Genomic DNA, 27,912 nt, shown 5'->3' with positions numbered 1-27,912 from the left:
GGAGTTCGATCGGCTTCAAGTCGGCTGACGAAGTCATATCTCTGTCCTAAACTACGGCTAACCAACCCCCTGTCCCACTTAGGAAACCTGAACGGAAACCTCTGGAGATTTTGCGCCCCACCCAAGGTTTCCGTGCGGTTCCCGGAGGTTGCAGGTGGTTGCCGGAGGTTGCAGGTAGTGGAAGCAGGTAGGGAGACTGACAAAAACCTCCAGGAACCACACGGAAACCTTGGGTGGGGCGCAAAGTCTCCAGAGGTTTCCGTTCAGGTTTCCTTTTTAAAAAAATATTTTTATTTATTAGAAGTACAGTAAATTACAGTAGTATAAGCCAGATATATCTTATTACATTTATTGTACCCCTTCATTTTTTAAGCTTTAAGGTAAGATAGAAATAAAGAAAGTAGAGAAAGTGAGAGAAAGAAAGGTTTCCTAAGTGGGACAGGGGCAGAAGGGTCTCAACCCGAAACGTCATCCATTCCTTCTCTCCAGAGATGCTGCCTGTCCCGCTGAGTTACTCCAGCTTTTAGTGTCTATCCCCAACATTGAACTGTGATCTGCCCATTCTTAGTAGACTGTTGTTGAACATCAGTCCAGTGGTGATATTGATGTTTCCTTTCTCCGTGAACATATAGTCGGGCAGTGAGTAGGTACCGTGCACTTGAGCTGTGGTTAAAAGAGAAAGATCAGAAAGGCACATTTGGTTCACAAATGTTGCATAGTCTAACAGGACACGCTGGTTGTGTCTATCCAGATCTGTACTCGCTCTAATTTAAAAAGAGGGATCTCATTGAAAGGCCTGGAAAGAGTAGATGTGGAGAGGATGTTTCCAGTAGTGGGAGATTCTAGAACCACGGAGGGCACAGGCTCAGAATAAAAGGACTTTAAAAAAAATATTGACTTAAAAATCACACCATTCCTTTAAATGTAGGTTCCTTGCTCGTACAATGAGAGTTCTTTTAATTTAGATTTGCGTTCCTCATGCGAAAATTCTAACAAATCCTTACTTACTTTTCAGCATCTGTGCATCTCCTGACGGAACCAGCTCACGGACAATTTGACCATCGTCCTCACTCTTATCCAGCCACCTGGTGGTAAGTGAACGAAACATGAATGTTTATTACCTTACTTTTAGCTCATGCATTTTCCTCTTGCACCCTGCCCTCCATCTCCACCCCCCCCACACACACGCACGCACACACACACACGCACCCACGCACACACGAACACACGAACACATGAACACACACACACACACGCACGCACACACACACGCACCCACGCACACACGAACACACGAACACATGAACACACACGCACCCACGCACACACACACACACGCACACACGCACCCACGCACACACACACACACGCACACACACACACACACACACGCACCCACGCACACACGAACACATGAACACACACACACACACGCACGCACGCACACACACACGCACACACGAACACACACACACACGCACGCACGCACACATGCACACACGAACACACACACGCACGCACGCACACACGCACACACGCACGCACACGCACGCACACACACGCACGCACGCACCCACGAACACACGAACACACGCACACATGCACACACGAACACACACACGCACACACACGAACACACGAACACATGAACACACACGCACACACACGCACACACGAACACACACGCACACACACACACGCACACACACGCGCGCACACACACGCACGCACACACACACACACCCGCACACACACATCCATGCAGAGATGACTGAACGCGTACTTATTGATTAGTGCGGGTATCGGGGGAAGGCAGGAGAATGGGCTTAGGAGGGAGAGATTGATCAGCCATGATTGAATGGCGGAGTTGACTTGATGGGCCAAATGGTCTATTTGAACATATGAATTTATTCATGGTAATACATTGGTTAAATCATCAGTTATCAATCATTATCATTATCATTCATCAGTGAAGAGTTATAACCTGTAACATGGGAATTCCACGGCTTGAGTTTCCGGAGCTCCTTCTTCCTTCACGATCACCTTGTCCAGGTACCAGCCACAGCTCCCGCCTCTCCCATCATGTCCTATCCTCACCCTCTCCACTTTCTTCACACTTACTGCCTCAATGACAAACTCATCCGCCTGGATAGAGGGAGCACAGGTAGACGTTGAAGCTTCTTATGTTTAGACAAGGCAATCATTGAGACTGGCTAACTCAGGATTGAGATAGACACAAAGAGCTGGGGTAACTCAGCGGGTCGGGCAGCGAATCTGGAGAAAAAGGATGGGTGACTCTTCAGTCCCAACCCAAAACATCAACCATCCTTTTTCTCCAGAGGTGCTGCCTGACCCACTGAATTACTCCAGTACTCTGTGTCTATCTTCAGTATATACCAGCATCTGCAGTTCCTTTCTACACATAATCCGGGGTTAAAGCAGTCTGAAGAAAGTCTTGACATGAAACGTCACCTACCCATTCTCGGGAGATGCTGCCTGACCCGCCGAGTTACTCCACCATTACCTGGTCAACAAGTTCCCACACTGTGCTGGTCCTTCCTCTGTAAACAGCCTTTAGAGATAAAGCGTGGTCCTTCGGCCTACCAGGTCTGCGCTGACCAGTGATCACCCCGTACACTAGCTATCCTACACACTAGGGACAATTTACAATTTTACCGAAGTCAATTAACCTACAAACCTGTACGTGTGGAAGGAAACCGGAGCACCTGGAGACAACCCACGTGGTCACAAGGCAAATGTACAAACTCCATGCAGACAGCACCCATTATCAGGATTGAACCCGGGTCTCTGGCGCTGTGAGGCAGCAACTCTACCGCTGAACCACCGTGCCACCCTGACAGTTTGTTTTGCCTTGTTCCACTACTTAAACCCACTGTCAAATATACCAAACAATGGGAATGTCTGTGTCTCTGTCATTCAGAACCATCTAAAACTATTAAACATTGATCACATCATTTATTTCATCCAACTTAAAAAAATATTTATGATCTAGATAAATATTTAAAACACTCAAAATTATAAAAGTTAGCTTTAATCAAATATCAATGTCCTTTTAGATAGGCACATGGAGGGGTATAGATCATGTGTAGGCAGAGGAGACTAGATGAACTTGGCATGGACATTGTGGGCCGAAGGGCCTGCTCCTGTTCCATGTTCTTTATCCCATGCAGCCATTACTCTTCATTGAAATAAATGGAATTGACAGATTCAACAGTCAGATTCCCCAGCTGGAATTTGCAGTAAGTTGAGGCTGGAGACACTGCATAAATGTAAGATAAATGCATGGTCACTAATATCAGAGTGATCCTTCCAAAGAACCTCTCAGGACATTTGGAACCTCTGCATTAGTGAACTCTTGCAGAGGAGTTCCGAGCTCGGCACCAGTTTAGTGTAGTTTAGAGATTCAATGCGGAAACAGGCCCTCCGGCCCACCGAGCCCACACTGACCAGCGATCCCCGCACACTAACACTACCCTACACACACTAGGGACAATTTATATTTATACCAAGCCAATTAGCCTACTCTTAGCCTGTGCCTGTGCATCTTTGGAAGTGTGGGCAGAAACTGTAGCTCCGGAGAAAACGCACGCAGGTCATGGGGAGAACGTACAAACTCCGTACAGACAGCACTCATTCATCATCGTTGAAAACATTAACAACACAGTGGTGCTGGTTTCCAATGGGAACGGTGACGGACGCACCACACATCTCTGTCCAGACTTCCGCCGCTGGAAGTATAGGATTTTGGTGTGAGTTCTTTATCATCATTCCTTACAATGCCATGTACGACAGTGATCGCAACTTCTACTGAAGTGTGGATGGCCGTTGGCTCGCTAGAAGCTCATCCGCCCTTTGACAGATCTTGTTTTTGGTCCTGCTGGGGGTCCACAGCCCCCTCCTCACCTGGAAAAGCAGGTGGGGGAGACGGTTTAGTCCCCGACTATCCGACCATGGAGCAGGTAGCACGGGATTACATGGTACCCGTGGTGGGGTGCAGGTGACAGCTCCCATAGTCAGGATCAAACCCGGGTCTCTGGGAGCAACTGTATTGCTGCACCACCTCTGCACCAGCGCAGGAATATGCCAGCTGACCCATGTGGAACTGCGACATGACTCAGGGCGATTGGTGCACAATTATTAAGACTGGGTGATTCAGGGTATGATCATATCGAATAAGCAGGTTACATTACGGGCTGAATACGTTAGTACAGCAACATGCTGGAATGAATGCATATATTGTACTCACATTGCCTTTCTCAAATTTATTGACATTATTCTTGCTGTCATACATCACCCGGTCCCCTGTGTCTCCCTGTGAGCCTATCAGGCAAATAAAGACATTGGCGTCGGTTCCACTGCCACTGACTGTGCCAGTACAGATGATAATCCGATACTTCACCACTGCAAGAACACACAGAGAACATCATAATTATCAGGCACGTTAAACTCACCCTGACTTTAGAATCAGAGATAAGATAGGCAGTGATTATTTTTAAAGTCTAGGCAGGCTAATCTTTAGTTTGGTTTAGTTTAGAGTTATAGCATGAAAACAGGCTCTTCGGTCCACCAAGTCCAGGCTGTACATTGATCACCCAGCCATAAGATCACAGGCTCAACCACCTCAAACAAGGAGTGCGGAGTACCTTGCCTTGATTGTGTGATGAATTGTTTCCATCTGAAGCATCATTTAATTTCCACTAAAAAAAATTATAAAGGAAAATATTGCACAACAGTAAGTTCTACAAAGTCTATGACTCTCCTTCTGGTACAGCGTTGTGTCCGATGTGATAATGCAGGGAAGAGTCCAGAGATACACAACGGCATCCGATGCCACTTTTATAACTCACACAGGCGGAGCAGGTCACTCATGCAGGTCAGTCTCACAACTTGTCAGGCCTCCGATGTTACTACTTAGAGGTAAGTCGTCCAAGCCGATCCAAGACCATAGATTCAGCTGCTCAGTTTGCCTTGGGTAGGTCTTCCTTAAGGAAAGCACTAACTCATCGTGGCTGGGCTGCCCCCTTCTCTCATCTTCTATCATCTTGATCTCCTGCCTCTCACCGTCTAATATCACTATTGCACACATCTTCCCTCAGGCTGGACCCCTCCACCCGTTCAACACCCCAGGTGCTGTGTTATGAGCTTCGGACCTCAACATTTGGTTTGCAGAAAGTGGAAGCCGTTCACTTCCTTGGCTGTGTACTGGGAAGATACACTGCTGAAGAGGCTGGCCTTGTAAGATAGTTTAAAGGAAATGGAGCATTAAACAATCTTCTGGAGGAACTCAGCGCATTGTGAAGCACCGCTAGATGGAAAGAAATGGTCAAAATTTCCAGTCAAAACCCTGCATTCATTCATTCATTCATTTCCACCCACAGATGCTGCATGACCTGCTGTGTTCCTCCAGCAGATTGTCTATTGCTCCAGATTCCAGCATCTGCTGTTTCCTGTGTCTTGTGAAAGGAAATAATGTAGGAAGTAACTGCAGGTGCTGGTTTACACTGAACAAAATGCTGGAGTAACTCATCAGGTCAGGCAGCATTTCTGAAGAAAAGGAGTAGGTGACGTTTCAGGTCGAGACCCTTCTTCAGACTGAGAGTCAGGGGAGAGGGATACTAGAGATATGAAAAAGTAACAAAAAACAAATGAATGAAAGGCATGAAAAGAACAAATCAAAGCCAGCAATGATGATCAAGAAAAGGTGGAGCCCACAAGGGTCCATTGTTGGTTGTGGAAAAGGAGATAACGAGTGGATACAAACAGTGACACTAAGCAGGACGGCAATGATATAGTGTTGGCTCTCTGGCTCCTCAAACAGTTACACCATTCAGTGAAATCCTGTATCAACTTTCATATAACTCCACTCTCTTGCTTCATCCTCTTAGCCCCAATATCCCAATCCAAACGAGGCAGCTGAAACCACCAATTGTTGGTTACCTGCCTGCTGGTTCAGATAAAATAAATTGGGGTAGAATCAACTCAGCAGCTATTTTCATTGGAGTCCATGGAAATAAAAATAGGCTATGAAGTATAGGGAGTGGTTGACTTCCCTGTTCTATCATCGTCAAAACTGTTTCCACCCCAATTGCTTTGGACTGAGTATTTTTACTCACTTTCAACATCTGAGCAAGGCCAGGATTTTTAGGCCATCCCCAACTGCCTTGAGAAGGTGGCATTGAGCTATCATCTTGGACTGCCGCAGCCCTATTGATGAAGGTCTTTCACGGCATTACTGGGTAGGACTTCCAGGATTTAGACCCAGTAACAACGAAGGGCCTTCGATATCTCTGCATGTCAAGATGGTGTGCAGCTTGGAGGGCCACCTGCTGGTGGTGCTGTTCCCATGCACCTGCTACCCTGGTCCTTCTGAAAGTAGACGCCATGGGTTTTTGAAGGTGTTATTGCAGTAGCCTGGGCAAGTAATTGCAGTGCTCTTTGTAGATGGTTCGTACAGCAGGCACAGTATGCGGGTGCTGTCAGAAATGTTTCTCTGGTTCATAGCTTACCCGTAAAATGGATTGTTTAGTCCAGAATGGTGAGAGTTGATGGCACTGAATTAAAATGAGAGACTTTCCATCATGTCCCTGACTTGTACCCTGTAGATAGATGGTGGAAAGATCTTTGGAGTGTTAAGAGGTGAGTCATTCACTGCAATAATCCCAGCCTCTGACCTGCTTTGTAACTATGGTAGACACAACATGCTGGAGTAACTCATCGGGACAGGCAGCATCTCTGGAGAGAAGGAATGGGTGATGTTTCAGGTCGAGACTCTTCTTCAGACTGAGAGTCAAGGGAGAGAGAAACTAGAGATATGTAAGGGTAAGATGTGAAATAAAAAAGTCTAAAGTGGGTAGAAGGCCGTCTGGGGAGTCCAAGAGGAGGGGGCCTGGTGGAGATGGGAGAAAGAGTCCTCACTGGGTGGTGAGAAAAATGAAATCCCTCTCTACATCATAGCCAATGTTTACTTCCATTGACCATGATAACCATGGTGTTTCGTTGGTGGTCCGTGTGGTTATTGAGTTTCTTGTCATGGTGATCCCCAGGATATTGATGGTGGGGGAACCTGCTGATGCTCATGTCATTAGAGGTCAAGGGTAGACGATTAGAGTCTCTCTTCGTGGAGATAATCATTGATAGGCAGTTTGTGGCACAAATCTTATTTATCAGCCCATGCGTGAATGTTGTCCAGATCATGTTGCGTGCATCATGGAGTGCTACAATTGTTGAGAGGTTGGCACTTTATGCAATCAACAGGGAGCAACACTATTTCTGATCTTATGATGGAAGGAAAGTCCTTGATCAGGTAGCTGGTAAAAGCCAGAGTTGTGTGCCCCTGTCCCACTTAGGAAACCTGAACGGAAACCTCTGGAGGCTTTGCGCCCCACCCAAGGTTTCCGTGCGGTTCCCGGAGGTTGCAGGTGGTTGCCGGAGGTTGCAGGTAGTGGAAGCAGGTAGGGAGACTGACAAAAACCTCCAGGAACCTCCGGGAACCGCACGGAAACCTTGGGTGGGGCGCAAAGTCTCCAGAGGTTTCCGTTCAGGTTTCCTAAGTGGGACAGGGGCATTACTATACTGGAATAGCTCAGGTAGAAGTGCAGCTAGTTCAGGTATGCAGGCTTTCAGTGTTACAAATGGGATATTGCCTAATTCCCCAGCCTCTGTTGTATCCAATGCTCTCTACCACTTGTTGATATAATTTGAAGTGAACCAAATTAGCTGGAGACTGCTTCTGTGATGGTAGTAGTCTTAGGAGGAAGCCGCCTAGATCATCTATTTGGCACTTGTTGAAAATGCTGCCACTTTTTCTGAAGCACTCGGGTACCAGGGCGTGCCATGTAGAGGATGGGGCCTTTGTCTCACATTAGCTGCCTAATTGTCCTCTACCATTCACAATTAGATGTGGCAGGGCTGACGAGTTTAGATCAGATCCCTTGGTTGTGAGATTATTTAGCTCTCTATTTATTGTTTTGCTCTCCTTGTGCAATGATTGGTGAATATCTGCACTTTTGTACTATTGATGGAGAAAAGTCCATTGATGAAGGAGATTTGGCCTGAAGACTCCTACAGTCCTGGGACTGGGGTGATTAACGTTGATCACTTTTTTGGTTGTGCCTCATTCAGTAAGTTATGAACTTGGACTCCAAGGTCCAAGTGGCGTGTTCTCCTTTTGATGCCCATTGACTGTCGTTTTACTGGAACACACTGATGCCACAATCATAGAAACATAGAAACATAGAAAATATGTGCAGGAGGAGGCCATTCAGCCCTTCGAGCCAGCACCGCCATTCATTGTGATCATGGCTAATCGTCCCCTATCAATAACCCGTGCCTGCCTTCTCCCCATATCCCTTGACTCCACTAGCCCCTAGAGCTTTATCTAACTCTCTCTTAAATCCATCCAGTGACTTGGCCTCCACTGCCCTCTGTGGCAGGGAATTCCATAAATTCACAACTCTCTGGGTGAAAACGTTTTTTCTCACCTCAGTCTTAAATGACCTCCCCTTTATTCTAAGACTGTGGCCCCTGGTTCTGGACTCGCCCAACATTGGGAACATTTTTCCTGCATCTAGCTTGTCCAGTCCTTTTATAATTTTATATGTTTCTATAAGATCCCCCTCATCCTTCTAAACTCCAGTGAATACAAGCCTAGTCTTTTCAATCTTTCCTCATATGACAGTCCCGCCATCCCAGGGATTAATCTTGTGAATCTACGCTGCACTGCCTCAATCACAAGGATGTCCTTCCTCAAATTAGGAGACCAAAAATGTACACAATACTCCAGATGTGGTCTCACCAGAGCTATACAACTGCAGAAGTTGCAGAATCAGTACCAGGAATGTTCATACAGCGTCTCCCTCGTTAGCTGCTTGATTCTCCACCATCATTCATGATGAAGTGTGGTAGAGATTTGATAAGACCTGTTGGCTGTGAGATCCCTTTGGTGTTTGTGTGACTCCAGAGCCATCAATGTGGAAGACTCTCAAGTGTATGCTGAAATGGTCAAACAACTAATTCAGCTCAAGGATTGATATTATGCTGCATAAAATGTCAATTGTTGTTATGCTGTAAAATTTTTAATGCTATGTTCGTCCATTCTACGGACATTTTTCTACTGCATTTCAGTTCGACCCAACGGCAGGAACATTGGATTCTCCAGTTTCAGGTGACTCGAACCCCTGTTGTGCCTTTTCCTATCAGCCCTCACCTGGCCCTCTTACTGACACCCTTATTCCCCACAATACCCACCAGCCTCCGATCATCCTGTTTCTTTCCTCTCATCCCATCTACTCTATCTGCCTTTCACCCAGCCACTCCTCCCATTGTATTCCCTCTTCCAGCTGCTCACCCCTCCCCCCCCTCCCCTCCCCTCCTGCCTCCATTGTTCCCATGGCAACATCCAACCTTATTTCACTCTGCACCTTCCTTTCTTGTCGGATGCCAAATTCTACAGCATTGCATTCTCCACTTGTCACCTCCCAACCTCAGTCACTATGTCCACCATTCCCTCATGCCACCTGATTCATATCTATCAATCAACCCCACCTCATTGGAGTTACCATCTCTCGCTTGCTACACTTGTCCCAACTCTCTTAGCCCACTCCTTTATGCTGGCTGCTTCCTCTCCTCTTTATCAGTCTGGCGTTTACAAGGCTTTTAGATAGACAGGTAGATCTGCTGGGACTGTATGGACATGGATCCCGTGCAGGCAGGTGACATTAGTTAATCTTGCCATCAAATATAGCACAGACATTGTGGGCTGAAAGGCCTATTCCTGTGCTGTACCTTGCTGTGTTCTATGTGTGTTGTAGATGCAGGGTGTTGACCCGAAGCATCGACCGTCCATTTCCTTCCACTAATGCAGCCTGACCTGTTGATTATCTCCAGCAGCGCTCTTTTCTTTGCTCCAGATTACAGCATCTGTACTTTCTTGTGTCTGCATCTCAGTCTATGCCTTCTTGATAATCTGAGCCACTTTTAGTTAGGAGGAGAAAAGCACTGCTCCCTCAGATGGGGCAGAGTGAATATTGGGGAGGTTAGGGGCAAGAGTCTGAGAATACCATTGCCAGTGGCCTGTGCTGACAATCCTTGCCTGTGGATCCAGAGAACAATGCAACTCCAACAGGATGTCGGAAACAAAAGGGCACTCACAGGGCTGGATTTCATCCACCAGGTCTCCTTCAGCAGGCACCTCCCGTATGATCTCGTTATCATCCTCATTGATGTCCAACCACCGACCACATTTGAAATTATACTTCTCCTTCGTCAGTGATTTCATTAAAGTCACCTGCAGCGAGAAAGATCAAAGGCACACACAGTTGGAGCTTGGACACCGAGACCATCGCTTTTGGCACGGTGATGCAGCGGTAGAGTTGCTGCCATACAGTGCCAGAGACCCAGGTTCGATCCTGAGCACGGGCGCTGTCTGTACAGAGTTTGTACGTGTAACCCCGTGGGTTTTCTCCGGGTGCTCCGGTTTCCTCCCACACTCCAAAGACGTACAGGTTTGTAGGTTTGGTATAATTGTAAATTGTCCCTAGAATGTGTAGGATAGTGTTAGTGTGCGGGGATCACTGGTCAGCGCAGATTTGTCTGTTTTTACGCTGTATTTCAAAACTAAACTGAACTAAACAGCAAGGTACCATGGAGTACTAGACAGGTATCCCACTGTTGATCAGGGAATACAAATTTGAATCCTACCACAGGAACCTTTGGACTTTAATTCAGTTAATAAATTGATTTGAAATGAAAAAAACTATAGTCATGGTGATTATAAAACTACCAGCATACCTACCTGAATGCCTGCTTGTGATTTGAGACTCATCGATGTGGATGATTCATAATTGCCCAGGGAAAATTGCCGACCAGAGTCTAGAGAGTACTGCTGGATGCATGTGCACCAGTTTAGAGAGTAGTGCTGGATGCATGTGTCCCAGAGTCTAGAGAGTAGTGCTGGATGCATGTGTATCAGTCTAGAGAGTAGTGCCGGATGCATGTGTCCCAGAGTCTAGAGAGTAGTGCTGGATGCATGTGTATCAGTCTAGAGAGTAGTGCTGGATGCATGTGTATCAGTCTAGAGAGTAGTGCCAGATGCATGTGTACCAGAGTCTAGAGAGTAGTGCTGGATGCATGTGTACCAGAGTCTAGAGAGTAGTGCTGGATGCATGTGTATCAGTCTAGAGAGTAGTGCCAGATGCATGTGTACCAGAGTCTAGAGAGTAGTGCTGGATGCATGTGTACCAGACTCTAGAGAGTAGTGCCAGATGCATGTGTACCAGAGTCTAGAGAGTAGTGCTGGATGCATGTGTATCAGTCTAGAGAGTAGTGCCAGATGCATGTGTACCAGAGTCTAGAGAGTAGTGCTGGATGCATGTGTACCAGACTCTAGAGAGTAGTGCCAGATGCATGTGTACCAGAGTCTAGAGAGTAGTGCTGGATGCATGTGTATCAGTCTAGAGAGTAGTGCCAGATGCATGTGTACCAGACTCTAGAGAGTAGTGCCGGATGCATGTGTACCAGACTCTAGAGAGTAGTGCTGGATGCATGTGTACCAGACTCTAGAGAGTAGTGCTGGATGCATGTGTCTGAGGCAGAGGGGATCCTCAAACAGAGCTTGAATAAAATGAAATAGACCTGGGCAGTTGGATCACACTTCACTCAGGATATGGAACACAATGATTACTGTGGGATTTAGTCTCAGGATATCCCTTCATATTGGGAAGCTCCTGTTTACACACCATATGTAGAACTGATACTACAGGTGATACCCTGGTGCAACTTGTTGTTCTGATCCAGAGTTGCCCAATCCTTTTTGCAGGGACAGCCACACTAATAATCCGATTCACTTCCAAGGGTCACTAAGACACAGTTCATAAATTAATAAATTATAGGAGCAGAATTAGGCCATTTGGCCCATCAAGACTACTCTGCCATTCAATCATGGCTGATCTATCTTTTTCTCTCAACTCTATTCTGCTGCCTTCTCCCCATAACCCCAAACAAAGTTCTCAAATTTTCTGAACTGCCTCCCTCAAATGTTGGTATGTAGTTGTGGAAGACCAATTTCCTGAGGTTTCCCAGCAAATACTTTGGGAAATTTGGCCACTGACCCAGTGCCAGGTTAAACTGGCAAATTTCCACAACCCTTCCCTTTCACTGAAGATGATTGATTATGAGGGTGATGGGTATATAACCATATAACTATATAACAATTACAGCACGGAAACAGGCCATCTCGGCCCTTCTAGTCCGTGCCGAACACTTATCTCACCTAGTCCCATCTACCTGCACTCAGACTATATTTCAAATCACTAACATTTTCTGAATTAATTTAATTGTTAACTTAAATTGTTTGAATTTTTCTCTGATGGCTTTAATTCATTTTAAGAATTTTAATTCTTTTTCAATTCTTTCTTCATGTATTCCTTCAAGTATTGTCTTTTGACTGACTGGTCAGCTCACAACAAAAGCATCACACTGTAACTGGACACACATTTTCAAGAGAAAGTTAGATTTAGCTCTTGGGGCTAAAGGAATCAAGGGATATGGGGGAAAAAGCAGGAACGGGGTACTGATTTTGGATGATCCGCCATGATCATCTTTCTGAGGCGCAACTTTCATCATTGGTCAACTTCTGTCAAGGAGAAGCTATACTTCACCCTCGTTAGACCTCATTTGGACTACGCAGTTGCAGCATGGGACCCATACACAAATAAAAACATTTCTTCCATCGAACGTGTCCAAAGACAGGCAGCTCGATTTGTTACTAACACCTATGAGAGAGAAGCGATTGTCACCAAACTTCTGAATTCTCCGGGGTGGAACCCTCTCCAAAACAGACGTGAAGCTCACCGTTTGACCTGTTTTTACAAAATGTTAAATAGTCAGCTCGACATAGACTACAAGACCTACACCAAACCCAAACCAATTAGGAGCAGACGAGGGCATTCGATCCAATTTGTGATCCCAGCTACCAAGACAGATGTGTACAGCAATTCGTTCTTCCGCCGCACAATTAAAGCATGGAATAATCTCCACCCAACTATAGTTACCCAACCAGATGCAACTAAATTTAAAGTAGCTCTTTCTTCCCAATAACCCTTTCTGGCTTAAGCTCTCCCTTCACCACCTCCAGTTTAAATTCCATTTGGAATATTTTGGAGGACCAAGAAACCAAGAATGGCGGTGCTGGCTTGAAGGGCCGAATGGCCTACTCCTGCACCTATTTTCTATGTTTCTATGTGACAATAAATTAAAATTAAAAAAATATAAATATAAGAGTGGATTGTTGGGGGTCTAGATATTCTGATGTTCATACTTCCCGTCGTTGACGACTTACTTTGTTCAAATGCCAACCAGCAAAAGGATGGCGTTTCTCATGCCAGATTCTGAGTTTGTAAAAGGTGCCCAGGTCTGGGAGTTCGATCTGCAAGAGGCAAGAAACACATGAAGTAAATGGGTAATGATCAGTGAACCACAAGTCCTGTTTCAATAATTCAGGTGACAAATATTACAATGCAATTTTCTGATTAACTTAATTTTGATTCAATAGCCTCACTGAGGATACATTTCAGGGGGCGGCAGAGTGGGGCAACTGGTAGAGCAGCTGCCACACAGCTCCACAGACCTGAGTTTGATTACTTGGGTGCTGTCTGCGTTGAGTTTGCATGTTCAGGTGTCAGAAGTTATGGGGAGAAGGCAGGAGAATGGGGTTAGGAGGGGGTAGATAGATCAGCCTTGATTGAATGGTGGAGTAGACTTGATGGGCCAAATGGTCTAATTCTACTATTCCTTATGACCTTATGTTCTCCGTTCAATCACAACAGAGAGTTGTGAGTCTGTGGAATTCTCTGCCTCAGAGGCCGGTTCTCTGGATACTTTCAAGAGAGAGCGAGATAGGGCTCTTAAACATAGTGGAGTCAGGGGATATGGGGAGAAGGCAGGAACGGGGTACTGATTGTAGATGATCAGCCATGATCACATTGAATGACGGTGCTGGCTCAAAGGGCCGAATGGCCTACTCCTGCACCTATTGTCTATTGTCCATTGTCAATCGCGTCGGTTTCCTTCGGGGTTATACCCACATCCCAAAGGTTTGAAGGTTAATTGGTGTCTGTAAAGTGCCCCTACTGTGTAGGGAGTGGATGGGACGGTGGGATAAGTTAAAACTAGTGTGGGAAAAATTGAATTAGTGATTAATTTCCAAATCAGGAGAAGCATAGTGTGAACAGAATTAGTTGTTGAAACGAGAGGAATTCGACATGTAACTTACTTTCAATAATGCTGTAGAGAAACGGGACAGAAAAATATCCATCAATGATAAACACATGAGGAGACACATGAGACAGCTGATGGTGTTAACTGAAGTACTGATAAACTTAATACTGCACAGGTTTATAAACTCGTCGAGATTACTGGGGAGTTTTAATAGGAAGGCCACCGGGGGCAGAGTGGCGCAGCGATAGAGTTGCTACCTTACAACGCCAGAGACCCGGGTTCGATCCCGACTACGGGTGCTGTCTGTATGGACTTTCTACGCTCTCCATGTGACCATATGGTTTTTCTCTGGGTGCTCCGGTTTCCTCCAACACTCCAAAGACACACTGGTTTGTAGGTTAGTTGACTTTGGTAAAAATTGTAAATTGTCCCAAGTGCATGTGAAGTGCTAGTGTATATGGGGGTGATCGCATGTCAGTGCGGACCCGGTGGGCCGAAGGGCCTATTTCCTCGCTGCATCTCTAAAGTCTAAATGGATCTTCGAAGACTTTCCCCAGCTCAATCCACCCACCATAAACTTATCTGTTTGACCAGTTTCAAAGTTGTCCGAGTTGTTGTCCAGGCACATCTCATCTGACTTCCCTTTGTCACCATAGAGCTGGAGGAAAACATTGGCATCAGTTCCGGCACTCTTAATGTCACTTGTCCAAATCCACAGTGACCACGGATGTTCTAGTTTAAAAAAGAGAGAGCATTTTATTAATGTATTCTGTGACATCTGAGCAGGTGTTGGGTGAGGATATGTAAAGAATGACGCCCTTCATAAAATGGACCTTGGTGGATGTTATTGAAGAACGCCATTGCTCAGCATAGATATTCTTTGTGCCAAAATTATCTTTCCCTCCCCATCGTCTCTGAAACATAAAACTAACTTTAGTTTAGAGATACAGCTTGGAAACAGGGCCTTCGGCCCACCAAGTCCACGCCAACCAGCAATCACCCCGTTCAATAGCAATATCCTACACACTAGGGACATAGAAACATAGAAAATAGGTGCAGGAGTAGGCCATTCGGCCCTTCGAGCCTGCGCCACCATTCAATATGATCATGGCTGATCATCCAACTCAGTATCCCGTACCTGCCTTCTCTCCATACCCCCTGATCCCTTTAGTCACAAGGGACAATTTACAATCTTACTGAAGTCAATTAGCCTACAAACCTGTACGTCTTTGGAGATGTGTGAAGAAACCGGAGCACCCAGAGAAAGCCCAGGGGGTCACAGTGAGAACATACAAACACCGTACAGACAGCACCCGTAATCAGGATTGAACCCGGGTCTCTGGCGCTGTATAATTAGGCAGCAGCTCTACACCATTTTGTGCCACCACGAAACTTGTTTTTCTCGCATTCCCAGTTGTGACAAAGGATATTCAACCTGAAACATTAACTCTGTTTCTCTTTCCACAGATGCTGCCTGATCAGTGCAGCTCATCACCGGGTTACGGAAGCTCAACATGTGGACACCTCCGTTCGTGCTTATTTCCCACATGAACAGTTCTCACTCTGTCAACACAATACTCCAAACGCAGCCTCACCAACATCTGCCCCACTGTAACATAACACCCCAACTTCTCTGTGTAGGAAGGTTTAAACCAAAGATAGACACAAAATGTTGGAGTGGGTCAGGCAGCATCTCTGGAGAGAAGGAATGGGTGACACTTCAGGTCGAGATCCTTCGTCAAACTTCAGTTGAGCATTTTGTGTCTATCCCAACTTCTATACACAATACTCTGACTGATGAAGGCCAATATACCAAAAGCCTTCCTTACCATGTACCCGTGCTCCTAGATGCTTCTGCTCTACAACACTCCCCTGGGCCCTTTCATTCACTGTGAAGATCCTGCCCTAGTCTTGAATTTCATGGCCATTTTCTCTTTATAATAATCAGTAATCAAACCATACACTAAGGCCGACTTGCAAAATCAGACTTTGGATTTATAGTAAAGTCCATGTAGGATTATATGCTGCAAAAAATTCCTGGCATCTAATTGAATTAATTGTGAAAACTGGAATGATTCCAGATGATTCCCTTGGAAATTCACAGAATATAACAGTGTAGCTTTAGTTTAGTTTAGAAATACAGCGCGGAAACAGGCCCTTTGGTCTACCGAGTCCGCGCCGACCAGTGATCCCTGCATATTAACACTATCCTGCACATACTAGGGACAATTTTACACTTATACCAAGCCAATTAACCTACAAATCTGTACGTCTTTGGAGTCTCGGAGAAAACCCACGCAGGTCACGGGGAGAACGTACAAACTCCGTACAGAGAGCACCCGTCGTCGGGATCGAACCCGGGTCTCTGGCGCTGCAAGCACTGTTAAGACAGCAGCTCTACCGCTGCGCCACCGTGCCGTATCTGTAATTAGAAGCTAAGCGCACACATACTTTTTTGTCTCTTTTGCCGCAGTGAAACCATTTCGTAGAGTTCACGCTCAATGAGTCCATCCCCTTCATCCTCATCCAACCACTTCCGGCAGGGAAATGTCTGTTCAATGCCGGTGAACGGGCAGTAAACAATCACCTGTGGAGATCAAATAGAAACACAATACGTTTTTAGTTTTCTTCAGTTTAGAGATGCAACGCGGAAACAGGTCCTTCAGCCCACCGAGTCCGCACTGACCAACGATACGCGCATGCTAACACTATCCTACACACACTTGGGACAATTTACATTTATACCAAGCCAATTAACCTACACACCTGTACGTCTTTGGAGTGTGACAAGAAACCAAAGATCTCGGAGAAAACCTAGGCCAGTAGCTCTACCGTTACGCCACGGTGCTGCCTCTGGTTAAGGTCAAGTCAAGTCAAGTACAGGTACAATGAGGTACAGGTACAGTGAAAATGTATATCTCACGCTGCCTCGGCAACATGATCAAGGACGAGTCGCACCCTGGCCAGTCCCTCTTCACCCCTCTCCCATCGGGCAAAAGGTATCGGTGTGAAAACGCACACCTCCAGATTTAAGGGCCTGTCCCACTGCGGAAACCTAATTTGCGAGTTTAGAAGAGTCGACACATGGTCTTAGGAGGTCACTGGAACTTCATGCTCGAGGGAAGTTCGAGCGAATACTCGCCGCCTCAGTTTGGTCGAGGAACACGTGTGTGTGTGCGTGTGTGTGTGTGTGTGTGGCCAGTGCGTGTGTGTGTGGGGCCAGAGCGTGTGTGTGTGTGCGTGTGTGTGTGGGGCCAGAGCGTGTGTGCGTGTGTGGGGCCAGAGCGTGTGTGTGCGTGTGTGGGGCCAGAGCGTGTGTGTGTGTGTGGGGCCAGAGCGTGCGTGTGTGTGTGTGTGTGTGGGGCCAGAGCGCGCGCATGTGTGTGTGTGGGGCCAGAGCGCGCACGTGTGTGTGTGTGGGGCCAGAGCGCGCGCGCGCGCGTGTGTGTGTGTGTGTGTGTGTGTCCAGGGTGCGCGCATGTGTGTGTGTGGGGCCAGAGCGCGCGCGTGTGTGTGTGTGGGGCCAGAGCGTGTGTGTGTGTGGGGTCAGAGCGTGTGTGTGGAGCCAGAGCGCGCGTGTGTGTGTGTGTGTGGGGCCAGAGCGTGTGTGTGAGTGTGTGTGTGTGGGGCCAGAGCGCGCGTGTGTGTGGCCAGAGTGTGTGTGTGTGTGTGTGTGGGGCCAGAGCGCGTGTGTGTGTGTGGGGCCAGAGCGCGCGCGTGTGTGTGTGTGTGGGGCCAGAGAGTGTGTGTGGGGCCAGAGCGTGTGTGTGTGTGTGGGGCCAGAGCGCGCGTGTGTGTGTGTGTGGGGCCAGAGCGCGCATGTGTGGGACCAGAGCGTGTGTGTGTGTGTGTGGCCAGAGCGTGTGTGTGTGTGTGTGTGGGGCCAGAGCGCGCGCGTGTGTGTGTGGGGCCAGAGCGCGCATGTGTGTGTGTGGCCAGAGCGTGTGTGTGTGTGTGTGGGGCCAGAGCGCGCGTGTGTGTGTGTGTGTGTGTGTGTGGCCAGAGCGTGTGTGTGTGTGTGTATGTGTGTGTAGGGCCAGAGCGCGGGCGTGTGTGTGTGTGTGTGGGGCCAGAGCGCGCGTGTGTGTGTGTGGCCAGAGCGTGTATGTGTGTGTGTGGGGCCAGAGCGTGTGTGTGGGGCCAGAGCGCGCGCGCGTGTGTGTGTGGGGCCAGAGCGTGTGTGTGGGGCCAGAGCGCGCGCGCGTGTGTGTGGGGCCAGAGCGCGCGCGTGTGTGTGTGTGGCCAGTGCGTGTGTGTGTGTGTGTGCGTGCGTGCGTGCGTGCGTGCGTGCGTGTGTGCGTGTGTGCGTGCGTGCGTGCGTGCGTGCGTGCGTGCTCCAGCTCGCGGTTTCATCGCTGAGGGTCGATCCAGCTCGAGGTTTTTCAGGCGAGTGCCCTCAAGCTTGAAGGTCGAAGACAGTCGCTGAAAAGTCACGTTAGTGGGACAGGCCCTTTAGGGACAGTTTCTTCCCAGCTGTTATCAGACAACTGAACCATCCTACCACAACTGGAGAACAGTCCTGAACTACTATCCACCTCATTTGTAGACCTTTGGAGTACCTTTGATTGGGCTTTACTGGCTCTATCTTTGATAAAACATTATTCCCTTATCATGTATCTGTGCACTGTGGATGGCTCGATTGTAACCATGCAGTGGGAGACTGGCCAGGATGTCAGCTTGCCCGATGGCAAGTGGGCCCCTGATGAAGTGGGCCCTCTTTGTCTCCTGGCAACCAATATTTTTAGTCCGCTACTGTAACCATGTATTGTCTTTCCAATGACCGATTAGCATGCAACAAAAGCTCTTCACTGTACACGTGACAATAAACTAAACTAAAGTCAAAATTCTTCCATCCAGGGCACACAGCGACAGATAAAAGCACAAAAACATCAATTATGTGAATTACACCTAAATTGTACAAGTCAGTGAAAAGAAAAAAAGACTGCCCAAAAAAGGGCATTGGTGCAAAAATGCACAGTTGGAAAAGAATTGCAAGGATGATTAGATTTTGGAACACCTTGCCAGTCCCTGAATCTCAAGATTTATGACTACTGACTAGTACAGGTATTGAATTAGTCTTCATGTGAGATCTGGAGGTGAATTTTTTTTTTTTACCAATTAACCTACACACCTGTACATCTTTGGAGTGTGGGAGGAAACCAAAGATCTTGGAGAAAACCTAGGGCAGTAGTTCTACCGTTATGCCACGGTGCTGCCTCTGGTTAAGTTCAAGTCAAGTCAAGTCCAGGTACAATCAGTCTGAAGAAGGGTTTCGGCCCGAAACGTTGCCTATTTCCTTCGCTCCATAGATGCTGCTGCACCCGCTGAGTTTCTCCAGCATTTTTGTGTACCTACAGGTACAATCAGTTGTACTGGATTAATTTTTTTATACCTGAAAGACTTGAATAATTTGTGTTCCCCCCCCCCCCCCCCCCCCCCCACTAACAATCTGATTATCATTCTATGACATCAATGGTTTCAATGTTTTCACTGGTTTCTTTGACATTTTCTTTTACTTACCTTCTCACAGAACCATCCTGAGCTGACTCCGCCGTTATCATGGCCAATGGTGACCCGACTGAGAGGGCTGAGGAGGGCAGCAATCTCCACGTTAAATATGTCAATTAAACCACGTTCAAAGTGGCCTCCTTCCAGGAAGATTTTTCCACTGTTTTTGAGGCCCTTGGATCCGTGTAGAAGGATGTGCACTTTGGAGTTGGTTCCAGCTCCTCTAACATTTCCGGTTACAACTGAAACATTGTAAACGATTCCTGTAAAATCAGATGAGGACAACATGAAAATGGGGAAGAAGGATCGATGCATCGCATATAACGTCACCTATTCCTTTTCTCTAGAGATGCTGTCTGACCAGCTGAGTTACTCCAGCTTTTTGTGTCTATCCTCTTTTCATTGTTACTTGTATGATCAGCCAGGATGAAAACACTCAGCTAGTCCAGACGTAAGAAACATAGAAACATAGAAATTAGGTGCAGGAGTAGGCCATTCGGCCCTTTGAGCCTGCACCGCCATTCAATATGCTCATGGCTGATCATCCAACTCAGTATCCTGTACCTGCCTTCTCTCCATACCCCCTGATCCCTTTAGCCACAAGGGCCACATCTAACTCCCTCTTAAATATAGCCAATGAACTGGCCTCAACTACCTTCTGTGGCAAAGAATTCCAGAGATTCACCACTCTCTGTGTGAAAAATGTTTTCCTCATCTCGGTCCTAAAAGATTTCCCCCTTATCCTTAAACTGTGACCCCTTGTTCTGGACTTCCCCAACATCGGGAACAATCTTCCTGCATCTAGCCTTCTTAAGGGGTTGAGTTAGATGTGGCCCTTGTGGCTAAAGGGATCAGGGAAAATGGAGAGAAGGCAGGTACAGGATACTGAGTTGGATGATCAGCCATGATCATATTGAATGGCGGTGCAGGCTCAAAGGGCTGAATGGCCTACTCCTGCACCTATTTTCTATGTTTCTATGTTTCTATGAATGGTGGTGCAGGCTCGAAGGGCCGAATGGCCTACTCCTGCACCTATTTTCTATGTTTCTATGTTTCTTACTTCTGGACTAGCTGAGTGTTTTTCAGTGATTTTATGCTTTTAATTTCAGATTTCCAGCATCTGCAGTTTTTAAATTTTCAGTGACCATTCACTGTCCGAGACAGAGTGTCATGAGGGGTTACAACAGCATTGGATCATATGAAGATATTACCACCCACCGACTGTTGCGTTTCCCAGAAGAGTCCTATCCCTGTGATGCTGGTTGTCCTTGCCTAAAGGTCATAAGTGATCACAGTAGAATTAGGCCATTCGGCCCATCAAGTCTACTCTGCCATTCAATCATGGCTGATCTATCTCTCATAGAAACATAGAAAATAGGTGCAGGAGTAGGCCATTCGGCCCTTCAATATGATCACGGCTGATCATCCAACTCGGTATCCTGTACCTGCCTTCTCTCCATACCCCCTGATCCCTTTAGCCACAAGGGCCACATCTAACTCCCTCTTAAATATAGCCAATGAACTGGCCTCGACTACCTTCTGTGGCAGAGAATTCCACAGATTCACTGTGTAAAAAATGATTTTCTCATCTCGGTCCTAAAAGATTTCCCCCTTATCCTTAAACTGTGACTCCTTGTTCTGGACTTCCCCAACATCGGGAATAATCTTCCTGCATCTAGCCTGTCCAACCCCTTAAGAATTCTGTAAGTTTCTATAAGATCCCCCCTCAATCTTCTAAATTCTAGCGAGTAACCCCATTGGGGTTAGGGTTAGGAATGTGGTTAGGAGTTCTCCCTCCTAACCCCATTCTCCTGCCTTCTCCCCATAACCTCTGACACCTGCGTTTTACCTTCTGTGCCCTTAAGGTCGGCTGCTGGGAAACGGCCCGGGGCATGAAGGTTGTTGAAGGTTGATGAGAGCTTTCTCATCAGGAGAGGGACGACAAGGACAGAGATGACAGGGAATGCTGGATGGAGGCGCCATATTGGGTACTTCTTGTAACCCTGAATGACCATGGGGAATTTCAATAAAGTGCACGCATTCTCTGTGCATCGAAACTGAGCCAGCAAACTCTGGTTTCAATTTTCCAGGCAATAATCGGTGACACAGGAACTGCTGATGCTGCTTTACCAAAAGAGATACGAAATACTGGAGGAACTCAGTGGGTCCCTGGAGATGATGGATAGGTGACATTGCGGATTGGGAAGGTTCCCATTCAGTGACATTTGGAATAAAATGGTGGTGGTCTTTCCATTCCCTGAATGCAACCCCTGACAGGTTAGCATGAACCAAACTTTAATTGACATATTTTTCACTGTACCTTAGTGCACATCACAATAAACTAAACTGAACTGAACTGAAAAGTCAGCTTTAATCACTGATTTCTGCTTGGTTAGCTGTTCTTTTTTTCTGCTGTAAATGATGCTGCTATAATGTTTGCAACTAAAATAAATCAACCAATCCAAGTTTAAGAACTACAAAAATATGTATAGTGGCAATGGAATTAAAGGAAGATATTGCTGAGAGATCTCATCTATGGTGTGACTCATCAATGTCTCGTCCTCACTGCTGGTTTTGAATTAAGTGGAACCAAATATCACCAGGGGAGCATAGCCAACAACGGAGTCTTTTACCATTCAGTGGTAAAGGGCCTGTCCCACGGGCATGCGACCTGCATGCGGCAAGCGCGACCTAAAGGGCCGGTCCCACCAGCATGCAACTGCAGGCGGCAAGCGCGACCTAACGTGGTCGCTTGAGCCGTACGGCATGCAGTAAGCGCGACCAAACCAGAAGCGGGAGCCGCGTGGTGATCGAGTGAGTGATACGGCGTCGAGGCGGCTGCGGGCAGGCCATTGCCGCGCGGAATTTTTAAACACGGTCAGTTTTTCGAGCCCTGCGCGATGTCAGAACCAGCTCCGCACAACTCCATATGGCTCCGGCGATCGAAGTGGGACCGGCCCCGCGAGGCCGTACGGCTCAAGCGACCATGTTAGGTCGCGCTTGCCGCATGGAGTCGCATGCTCGTGGGACAGGCCCTTAAGGTGCTGGCGAGCCGTGCATGGCGGAAGGTTCCGGAAAACATGGCCGGCAGAAGGTCCCAGCAAGCCACGGTCACACCCCAACAGCAGATTGACACAAAAAGCTGGAGTAACTCAGTGGTTCAGGCGACATCTCTGGAGAGAAAGAATGGGTGACGTTTCAGGTCGAGACCCTTCTTCAGACCCGAAACGTCACCCATTCCTTCTCTCCAGAGATGTTGCCTGTCCCGCTGAGTTACTACAGCTTTTTGTGTCTATCTTCGGTTTAAACCAGCATCTGCAGATCCTTCCTACATGAAGCCTGACAGTAGGCCTGGCTCGCCCACCATGGAACCGGAGGAGGGAAGCTGCTGAACCCCAGCCCCTGCTCGCCCATGAAGACTGGGAACCGGAGAGGAGGTGGAGGGATCGGCGGGGACGGCTGGACAAAGGGCCGGTGGGAAGGACTGGGAGTTTTACCTTCTACGTCCTTAAGTTTGGCTGCAGGAGACAGCTCTGGGGCATGAAGGTCGATGAGAGCTTTCTCATTGGGAGAGGAACGACAAGGACAGGGATGACTGGATGGAGGTGGCAGCTGCAAATGGACTTTATGGCCAGTAGCGGTTGGGACTGTGAAATAGTGCCAACCCCTGATGACTATTGCATATAGGCTCAGTGGACTGTTTCTATGTATTACGTATTTATTGTACTTATGTATGGCAATAATCTTCTGATCTGTAAACAAATAATTTCACTGTACCTTGGTACACATGATAATAAAGGAACCGTTGAAACATTAAATTCCTTCCCGAGTCCTCAGGAAACCAAAGCTATTAAACTTACAATGCAACGCTTTACTGTAAGTAGTGTTACAAGTGAACCGCATTTCTGATCTGTGTTCAAAAGGGAACTGCAGATGCTGGAATATCGAAGGTACACAAAATTGCTGGAGGAACTCAGCGGGTGCAGCAACATCTGGCTCCATAGATGCTGCTGCACCCGCTGAGTTCCTCCAGCAATTTTGTGTACCTTCGCATTTCTGATCTTACCAGTTGTTTGACTTCCTCCGACCAAAATGTCACGTTGAATTTTACCATCATCTTCATCCATTGCAAACCAACGGTTGACTGGAAAGTTCGTCACTAATTTGTTTCCAATGTCATCAATGATCACCTGGAAAATTGAAGCCAAAAGCTCAATGGCTCAGTTACATTGCACAGTTTATTGAAATTCCCTATCATTACTCAGATGTGCGAAAATTACATGAAATCTCCAAGCAGGAGTTTTGGGCGGCACAGAGACACAGTGATAGAGTTGCTGTCTTAAATGCCCCTTGTCCCACTTAGGAAACCTGAACGGAAACCTCTGGAGACTTTGCGCCCCACCCAAGGTTTGCGTTCGGTTCCTGGAGGATCCCGGAGGTTTTTGTCAGTCTCCCTACCTGCTTCCACTACCTGCAACCTCCGGCAACCACCTCAAACCTCCGGGAACCGCACGGAAATCTTGGGTGGGGCTCAAAGTCTCCAGAGGTTTCCGTTCAGGTTTCCTAAGTGGGACAGGGGCATTACACCGCCAGAGAACCAGGTTCGATCCTGACTACGGGTGCATTCTGTATAGAGTTTGCAAGTTCGCCCTGTGACCGCGTGGGTTTTCTCTGGGTGCTCTGGTTTCATCCCACACTCCAAAGACGTAAGGGGTTTATAGGTTAATTGGCTTTGGTAAGATTGTAAATTGTCCCGAGTGTGTAAGATAGTGCTCGTGTGCGGGGTGATCGCTGGTCGGCGCGGGCTCGGTGGGATGAAGGGCCTGTTTCTGCGCTGTATCTCTAAAGTAAAGTAATGTCAAATGTTTTGACAGTGCAACTAAATGCCACCCCACATCCCATGTAAGGTTATAAGGTCATAAGTGATAGGAGTAGAATTAGGGCAGTTGGCTATTACTAGGGAGAAGGTGCTTGGGAAGCTGAAAGGGCTGAAGGTGGATAAGTCACCTGGGCCGGATGGACTGGACACTAAGGTTCTGAAAGAGGTGGCTTTATAGATTGTGGAGGCATTGATCATGATATTTTAGGAATCACTAGAGTCAGGAGTGTTCCCAGATGATTGGAACATTGCCAATATTACCCTGCTACACAAAAAGGGAGCAAGGCAGAATAGTGGGAACTATAAGATGGTTAAGGGCCTGTCCCACTTACGCGACTTTTTCGGTGACTGCCGGCACCCGTCATAGGCCGTTACAGGTCACTGAAAATTTTCAACATGTTGAAAATCCAGCGACGACCAGAACAAGGTACGACTTTTTGGGTGAATACTCACGACCATACAGGCTTCACCCCGCGACATGTCACCAGGGTGTCGCCTGTATGGTCATGAGTACTCCTCAGTCGCCCAAAGAGTCGTAGTGTCTTTCTGGTCGCCACTGGATTTTCAACATGTTGAAAATTTCGGTGACCTGTAACGACCTATGACAAGTGCCGGCAGTCGCCGAAAAAGTCGCGTAAGTGGGACAGGCCCTTTAGTCTGACATCGGTGGGTGCTAAGATTTTAGGAGTACTTAGAAGTTAACGATAAAATAGGCCAAAGTCAGCATGGCTTTATGAAGGGGAGGTCTTGCTTGACAAATTTGCTGGAATTCTTTGAAGGATGTGCTGGCAATGGAGAGGGTCCAGAGAAGGTTTGCAAAATGATCCCAGGAATGAGTAGGTAAACCTATGATGAGCGTTTGTCGGCATTGGGCCTGTACGCGCTGGAGTTTAGAATAATGAGAGAGGACCTCATTGAAACGTACAGAATAATGAAAGGCTTGGATAGAGTGGATGTGAAGAGGATGTTCACACAAGTGGGAGAGTCTAGGACTAGAGGTCATTGCCCCAGATTTAAAGGACGTTCTTTTAGGAAGGAGATGAGGAGAAATGTCTTTAGTCAGAGGGTGGTGAATCTATGGAATTCTTTGCCACAGAAGTCTGTGGAGGCCAAGTCAGTGGATATTTTTAAGACAGAGATAGATAGATTGTTGACTATTACAGGTGTCAGGAGTCATGGGGAGAAGGTAGGAGAATGGGGTTAGGAGGGAGAGATAGATCAGCCATGATTGAATGACGGAGTAGACTTGATGGGCCCAATGGCCTAATTCTACTCCTATTCCTTATGATAGGAATATTATTAAACATAGACTGACATTGTCACAAAGCGATATCAGGATAGAAGACCAAAAGACCGGCCTAAGAGGCAGGCTTTAAAAACCATCTTACAATCAGAATGAATTAGGGAAGATACAAGGAGAGAATTCCAGAGCTTGGGATTTGGCAGCAGAAGGAATGGCTGTCAGTGGAAGAACATCTAAATTGTTTAATAGAATTGTTTAACAGAATTGGTTCTGGCAGAACTGGAGGGCCATTACTACCTCAGAGAATTATAAAGATTGGTAATAACAGGGATATGGGTAGTTGAGGCCATGAGGGGATTTGAAACCAAGGGTGATTTTAACCTCCTCATAACCTCTGACACTCGTACTAATCACTTCTGGGATGTGTTCTCAGGAAGGGAGATGCCACCTGGCTGCAGCACTGGAACTTCACAAAGCCAAAAATGCATATTTTTTCCGGTTTTTATTTAGTTTTTCTCATAGGATCAGGATGTAGAATTATTTTGGACAGAGATTTTAAAAAAATAACAAGAAATCATAGGAAGGAGTAAACTAGAGGCAACTCTACATTAAATCCCCAGAATAAAAGATTAATCAAGACATTTTGAAACCTTTCAAGTATCATGGGTAACGTTACACTTCATTTACACTTTACACTTCATTTCTAGTAAATCAAACTGGTGAAGGCAGCCAGAGTCGATAAAGTCATGTGCAATGTTTTTTAATTAATTAAATGTCCACTTGAATATATTTTGGGGGGGAAGAGTGATCCTAGCATGATAGAATTTTGTTTAGTACTTTATAGAGGTATAGCATGGAAACAGGCCGTTCGACCCACAAAGTCAGCGTCATCCTGTGATCACCCTCTACACTAGCACTATCCTACACACTGGGGACAATTTACATTTTTACCACAGCCAATTAACCTACAAACCGGTATGTCTTTGGATTGTGGGAGGAAACCGGAGCATCTAAAGAAAACCCACGTAGGTCACAGGGAGGACGTACAGACAGCACCAGTAGTCAAGATTGAACCCGGGTCTCTGACGCTGTAAGGCAGCAACTCTACAGCTGAGCCACTGAGCAGTCCTATTCCGTTTGAAAGTAAGAAACATAGATCTGTAACTGGTGACTTAAAATTCAATATTTATATAGATACGAAAGCAGAGTTGGTTAAGGTGGATGAAGAAAATGGATTAAAAGGTAGAATGGTAGATTAGTAGAGGAAGATATTTAAGGATACAGTATATTTCATATGTACCAAAGATATATTCCATTGATAAATCAAGGCTCTGAGAGGAAGATAATATATTTATGGTTACAGATGACATCAAATTGAAATGAAAGGCACTTATCATTGCAAAATTAGTGATAGGTTAGAAGTTGGAGAAAAATGTTAATAGCATCAAAGGTAACGAGTAGTAAGAAAGAGCAAATGGATTGTGAAGTTAAGCTCACAAAAAATAATAAAAACAGTGATAGCTTCTACAAGTACTGTATGTACTAGAACAACTATGGTAAATATTGATCCAGTAGAAGGTGAAATGGGATAACTAACGTAGACTAAGATAAAGGTAAAGTGAACTGATATTTTGTGTCGCTCTCCAATGTAGAAAATATTAAAACCATTCAAATTATTGCAGATGCTGGCATACTGAGTGAAAATAAGTGTTGCAGGAACTCAGCAGGCCAGGCAGCATCTAGATCAGTCTGAAGTAGGATCCCGGCAACAAAACGTTGTCTGTTCATTTCTTTCCACAGATGCTGCCTCACCCGTTGTTCCTCTAATACTTGTTTTTTTGCTCATCATAGAATATTTAATGAGAAATTGGGAGGAACTTAAAACAAATACTGAAAAAGTGTAATAAAGATAGAAGTGTTCAATAGGTCTAATTCTCTCTCCGCATTTGCTGCTTGATTGACTGAATCTTTTCATGTACTTTCTGTTTTTATTTCAGATTTCCAGCACCAGCAGTTCTTTGTATATCAACCAGAGGAAAGACAAGGC

General features: G+C 46.5%; 1 protein-coding gene across 1 annotated transcript in view; it reads right to left on the bottom strand.

Annotated features, from left to right (window-relative positions):
• Nucleotides 1-27,912, bottom strand: part of loxhd1 (lipoxygenase homology PLAT domains 1) — a 188,858-nt gene that overhangs the window by 79,206 nt on the left and 81,740 nt on the right. Inside the window, exons 12-20 of the mRNA XM_033034197.1 lie at nucleotides 23,810-23,933; nucleotides 19,756-20,006; nucleotides 16,687-16,822; nucleotides 14,807-14,967; nucleotides 13,358-13,444; nucleotides 10,171-10,306; nucleotides 4,268-4,422; nucleotides 1,985-2,145; nucleotides 1,009-1,085 (exon numbers count right to left, since the gene is read on the bottom strand). Of these exons, the coding sequence (XP_032890088.1) occupies nucleotides 1,009-1,085; nucleotides 1,985-2,145; nucleotides 4,268-4,422; nucleotides 10,171-10,306; nucleotides 13,358-13,444; nucleotides 14,807-14,967; nucleotides 16,687-16,822; nucleotides 19,756-20,006; nucleotides 23,810-23,933 (1,288 nt within the window). The remainder of the gene's footprint in view (nucleotides 1-1,008; nucleotides 1,086-1,984; nucleotides 2,146-4,267; nucleotides 4,423-10,170; nucleotides 10,307-13,357; nucleotides 13,445-14,806; nucleotides 14,968-16,686; nucleotides 16,823-19,755; nucleotides 20,007-23,809; nucleotides 23,934-27,912) is intronic.

Source organism: Amblyraja radiata, chromosome 1 (genome assembly GCF_010909765.2).
Source record: "Amblyraja radiata isolate CabotCenter1 chromosome 1, sAmbRad1.1.pri, whole genome shotgun sequence".
Lineage (NCBI taxonomy): Eukaryota > Metazoa > Chordata > Chondrichthyes > Rajiformes > Rajidae > Amblyraja > Amblyraja radiata.
The sequence above is the reverse complement of the archived record's forward strand: the minus strand, read 5'-3'. Positions and strand labels throughout refer to the sequence as shown.